Source organism: Electrophorus electricus, chromosome 13 (assembly GCF_013358815.1).
Source record: "Electrophorus electricus isolate fEleEle1 chromosome 13, fEleEle1.pri, whole genome shotgun sequence".
Classification (NCBI taxonomy): Eukaryota; Metazoa; Chordata; class Actinopteri; order Gymnotiformes; family Gymnotidae; genus Electrophorus; species Electrophorus electricus.
Window position 1 is genome coordinate 19,511,391 of NC_049547.1, and position 6,219 is coordinate 19,517,609.

General features: G+C 43.2%; 1 protein-coding gene across 1 annotated transcript in view; it reads right to left on the reverse strand.

The window, feature by feature from the left end:
- The window catches only part of pdzd8 (PDZ domain containing 8), a 31,028-nt gene extending 25,213 nt beyond the window's left edge, over positions 1–5,815 (reverse strand). The window contains exon 1 of the mRNA XM_027017826.2: positions 4,814–5,815. Within this exon, the coding sequence (XP_026873627.2) occupies positions 4,814–5,691 (878 nt within the window). The 5' untranslated portion in view covers positions 5,692–5,815. The remainder of the gene's footprint in view (positions 1–4,813) is intronic.
- Positions 5,816–6,219: the final 404 nt, after the last annotated feature.

A 6,219-nucleotide genomic window follows, 5' to 3' on the forward strand; every position in this document is an offset into this window, starting at 1 on the left:
CGACTGCACAGTCGCGAACCGAATACGTGCCGTTACGTCACAGGCTTCGTGATGCGATGGATCCGCACCGCTGAAATGTCACGGTGACGTCCCGTTTTCCGAGTGGAAAAGAAAACCGTCGTCCTGATGACTAGTAAGGCAAAATTAAAAAAAGAGGGAGAGAGAGTGACAGCATACGAAAGCGAGAGAAAGAGGGGGAGGGTTTGTTTTGGTTTTTTTTAAAGAGGAAGACAGTAAGTGCGTGTCCAAAAATAGCGGAAAACTGAAGCAGAAATAAAGCAGTTTAGTGGAGTACGTGGGTGATCGGCACCTATAGTCCCCACAAAGAAATACCTCTGACCCCACTAGCCTGTAGTCTGCACTGCTGGCAAGCCTGTCACTATCACGACATTTTAGCTGACAATTCATTGTCCTACAAATAACTGCTATTAAACAATTTGTCTGGTTTTTTATTTCACTATTTGGAGTATGCCTGCATGCCTATAAATACTATAATAATAATAATAATATAAAAGTAACCCCCATGATGAAGTACCTTATTTATTTAGCAGCGTACTATGGGAAATAAAACAAATTACATTTGCATGCTTATAATAACTGCAAAACAAACTGCACTATCAAAATGAGCTGCTAATCAAAACAAACTACGGCCAAAGCATGTGCTCAACAAATTGATGGGGATGTTGGCAAAGCCGGTTTCATGTGCACGTGGTCGAAGTGCTTGTGCCCTCGTTCAGGAGCAGAGTCTCGACACGTTTCGTAGCGAGGCTTCTCTTCTGCTCATTTTTAGCCATTTTTATGCACATACAGGGTGAGAAACTACAGAAGTAAGCAGTTTGAAATCGCTTAATAACTCTCCACTTCCTTACGTGAAGATCTCCCCAACACCGAACTCCACTCATACTACTCCACCTCTGAATCGACTCTACGCTGGGTGACTCCTCTCTGCCCTTCTGTGACTTGGTACTGGATGGTATTCAGGATTAATTCATTTAATTCAGGGCGCATATGCGAGTTGAGTTGAGCTGAGGCAGGACGCATATTTGAGTTGAGTTGAGGAAGAACTGATACAATGATGAGCGATGTTTATTTATGGCAAATCCATTCTCATTAACCTTGGGAAACATAACACAAAGTTAAAAATAGATATATATTTTAAAAACAGTTTCTTACATTTATAAAATATAGCTAAAAATACATCTTAAAAATAGCTAAAATATATCTCAAAATAAAGTTAAAAAAAATGTTTTTATACTTGTGCACTTTTAAGTCTCTCCCTCTCTCTTTCTATCAATCAATCAATCAATCAATCAATCATTCACAATATCTGATTGGCTAAAACCAAAAAAGGAAAAAAAATGTCAAAGTCTACTGTGGTTTCTGCCTCGATCTTCCAGCCCAAACAGAAGCTTTCCTGTGTGATAATTCTTCTCCAAACAAACACACACCCTTCAAGTTCACATGGCAGGCACTGCAAATAAAGTGAGCCTCTGGGTGTTGGGGGTGAGCTGTACTGCCGCATTTAAAGGAAATCTTTGACTCCACTGTGCCAGCTGACCTGCAGTGTGTGCGAGACTCTTATCGGCTGCGTGCCGTAAACACCATTAAACTTTTAACACCTGAATGTTCGCATGACTTCGGCACAAAGTCCCGAGGTGCTCCAGCATGTTCTGCCAACAAGCTCAGCAAGACCAAAGAGACAACATGTCAATACCACTGACCTAATAACACATGCCTGACACCCAGTGATCACGTCAGCATGTGTCTGTGTGTGTGTGTTTTAAAACTGGAGGAGTGTAGCACTGAAACTGAGCTCAGGCCATTGGCAAGTTGGTTGTCCTGTGAAATCTATAAAGCATTTGGCTTCAGGGAGCTAATATCTGCAGAACTGGTTGTGAGAGAGCGAGTCAACAACACTGATTCTGTGCTGTAAGGGTCTGGGTACTGTATAACTGAAGTTAGAACTTAAATGCTGAGCTTGAAATGCAGAATGCGTGTGTGTGTGTGTGTGTGTGTGTGTGTGTGTGTGTGTGTGAGTGTGTGAGAGAGAGTGTGCGAGAGAGAGAGAGAGAGAGAGAGAGAGAGAGAGAGAGAGAGATCGCGATAGAGATATCAGTGAGTAGAGGGGGTTGCAGATATACTACACAGTGCTTGAAGCCTACACACAAGGTCATTGGTAGCTGCAGGATGAAGAACAGGGTTGAGTGAGAGAGTTGATGGGGGGGGGGGGTGTTCTACTACCTTACTGATGTCCTTAACTCCGGCAAAGACATTAGAGAGGAAAGGAAGGGAGGGAGAGAACCAGATACCATCCTCAAAGGCGCGGGGCGAGGCAGGGCTCAAATAAAGTCCAATATTCAGTATTGATGCAAATTATTTAGCTTGCACTTCCTGGGCTCTCATTAAAACCTCACACGGTTCACACTTTCGCTTCCAGCAGTCGAGCAAAAAGACTACAGCAGCACATAAACTGTAGTCGTTCAAAGAAAAGTCGGGTATCAGGAATCCAGACCCCACTTCACTGTAGGACCCGGTAGAACATCCGCTACACAGCAAGTGCATCTGTGCCACACTATGTTAATGCACTAATAATTAAAAAGAACACAAGGAAATGACAAATTGGGCAACAATTTGATTACACCTATGGCTCTCTGAGCAATCATAACCACTCAGTCAGCAACTGATTCTACCCATTCAGAAATAATCTTTAAACCTTGAAACACATCTCAAAAGTACAACGTGGTGTGAAGGACCCAAAAGACCAGCCCTGTGGCCAGTGGCCTGATGCATCATCAGACACAGCAAAAGGGCCTTCGGAAACACACAAGCGCACCGTCCAAATGAACCCAGCCTTTAATATCTTAACATGCATAAGAATAACATTACATCTTAACATAAGCAACAAAAGTACAGCTTAATATACATATAAAACAATAACAATATAGCTTAATATGTTTAATATTTACTATATAGCTTAATATATGTCGGAGTAGGTTGTTTCTATATTGTATTATATATCCTATCTTCTAATATAAGGTCTCAGAATATCTGCATGTGCACACGTGTACATGCAGACATACTCACACATTCATGTAAAAAAAGAATAAAAACATACTTACTCTCTGCTAAGATAACCACAAGAAAGTGTGTTCATGGCTGTTCCTCGGCAGTAGACTACTGAAATAAACAGCAAGACTTTCTGCACTGCTTCTACTGCCCAAGATGAAGTCATGTCTCATATTCTGTGAAATGTTTGGCATTTTAGTTGCCATTCCTCTGCCCTTCATGCTGCATTTTCTCTGGATTTCCAGAGAAAGAGAAACACCTCTCCTCCCTTGGGAGAAAAACTCTTCACATCTCCCCATTCCCTGGCGCGCCTGTAGTCAGATCCTGGGGAGGATCCGTCTCTTCTCTGTATCGCCGATAGCCTAGGTGTACTTGTACTGTCACGTATATAAAGTTATTCTGTTTTTGTTGCATATAATAAAGGTATACTCTTACATATTTAAACTATACTGTTGACACCCACACTCTTAGCACTGTGAGTATTATTGCATGGAGTTTGTATATTAACTTCTTTTTAGCAGACCTGCATGAAAAGGGAGAAAACATGAAAGAATAGTGCCACAACTTTGCATTTCCTGCTTCTTATCTACACTCACATCCTATACATATAGACAGAAACACGAAGTTATAAAACAACCATTACATCTTAGCTGCAAAGCCCTGTGGTGTAGTTTACCACAACGTAGATAGTCAAAATGGTAGTGAAGTACACAAAACATGTGGTTTCTCTGGAGACTCTGTACTTCCCTACAATTGTGAAATGTACATAGGCTGTGAAGCAGCCCAAAATGTGCTTCCTAAGGTTGGACAACCAATCCTTGCAAGGAAAAACCAGCAGGCACTCAGTGTTACCAGAGTTACAGAAGCAACAGGTGCTCACAATGTTACCAGGGTTACAGAAGCAACAGGTGCTCACAATGTTACCAGGGTTACAGAAGCAACAGGTGCTCACAATGTTACCAGGGTTACAGAAGCAACAGGTGCTCACAATGTTACCAGGGTTACAGAAGCAACAGGTGCTCACAATGTTACCAGGGTTACAGAAGCAACAGGTGCTCACAGTGTTACTAGGCTTACAGAAGCAACAGGTGCTCAAAGTTGTACAAAGATTGGGAAGCAAAAGGCACTCAGAGGGTTTTGAAAGGAAAACTTTTTACAAATGCTTTTATTCAGATCTTTTACTGTAAATGTTTGGCTGCCTAAAGTTGATCTACTGTAGCACCATAAAGGGAAAACAATAAACATCAGGGAGGCTGCATGCTGGCAGATAAGTGAGATCCTGCACATTAGTCTCTGTCTGAATGCCATTCTCATGCTTGGCTCGCTCACTGGGGGCTTGGACTTGGACATTTGTAAAGCTGCTTTGTTACAACAACTGTTGGAAATAGCGCTATAGAGATAAATTTGACTTTGACATTTAGCATCTTGGGATCAGGAGTCTGTATTACTTTAACAGCAGAGAAGCCAAAGTTTTTCAAAACAAAAAAAGCAAAACAAACCTCTGCTTGTTTGAAGCAGCTTCTCAAATTCTACTAGTATCTTTCTCTTGATCCAGTCTCTCCAAACCTGTGCATGAATCCTGTCTAGGGAATTGCTCTCATCGACCTCGGAAGAAACCTCACGCGTCCCCAAAATCGATGACAGACAAGAGATTTACAAGACCGTTTGCGAAAATGACTACAGTAACCAAGTAGGTCTTATGCACCTGTGCATGCGTCATTCAGTAAGGGGTTGTTGTTTTTTTTACCTTATCTTGTAGTTGGGCAGTGTGTGTTTCCTCTTGATGACTCGTTTTAGCTGGTTCACTATGATGGATGTGAGCTGGGGCAGAGGGCGGCCTTCAAACTGCGACTTCACCTCGAAGTCGATCAGAGGGTCCTCCAGAAACGAGAAGGACCAGTGCGTAAAAGGCATGCGGGTAAACTGCAGTTTCAGACGGCCTGCCACCCGGGTCATCTTCACGAACAGGTAGGCGGACTTCCCGAACACCAAATCTACGTCGATGGCCAGATGAAAGCCCCCGTTGTATTCCAGGTCGACTTCGAAATTGAGCTCCTCTGGCATGCCGTCCTCGTTGACAGCGACGGGCTTCATGAGTTTAGCCGTTTTGAACACCGGCACGGAATTGCCCAGCGATATGTCTCGTAGGCTGAGCGCTTCCAGCAGGCGCCCAGCCGTCTTGGTCTGGAGGAGCTCCTCGAATTCTACTCGTATCTTTTTCGTGATCCAGTGTCTGACCACCGGCGTGTCCCGGAGCTCCCGGAATAGAAACAAGATGATTGCGTTTAAGAAACCGCACGTCTCCGCTTTGGTAGTTTGCAGAGGCTCGTTTAGGAAAGGGGGCTGTCTTGGGCCACCGGTGCCGAGGGCATTCGCGTCCTGTTGCTTGGGAGAGGTAGCCTCTTGCGGTCGGGACGCGGTGGCGGTCGTGTTTTCCTGCTGCTGGAGCGACTCGGTCGGGTGCGGGTTACTGAAGTAATCTTTCAGCGCAGGATCGGGAGCGGCTTTCACATACTGCACCGTCCTGCCGACGCGCTCGGGGCTCCTCCGGTACAGCAGCGCCAGCTGCAATAGCAGCGTGACAACAGCGCCGCAAAACGCTGAAATCAAGATCAAATAAATCATTTTTCTCCGGTGTCCCCGTCGCTGTAACCTCGTTAAACCGACTTCATGTTTCACGGCTTAGGCGAATTAACAAAATAAAAGCGAGTTCCACCTGGCCGCTCACAAAGCTGCTATATCATCTGCCTTTTTCCTGGGCTCCGGAGGCCACAGCTGATTGGGCGGACGTGCCCTGGGTGCGTGATGACGGCACTGCTGTCTTACGTCGGTGCCAGAACTTGATGAACGTATAAGTGACCGGAAGCACAATCGTTCAGTTGATTAAAAGTCACCGGACAAATCATTTTGACACTATTGTGTCTATACTACAGTTTACACTGCAAAAAATGTGTGTGTGTGTGTGTGTGTGTGTGTGTATATGATATATATATATATATATATATATATATATATATATATATATATATATATATATATATATGTATGTATGTATGTGTATATATATATATATATATATATATATATATATGTATGTATGTATGTGTATATATATATATATATATATATATATATATATATATATATATATAT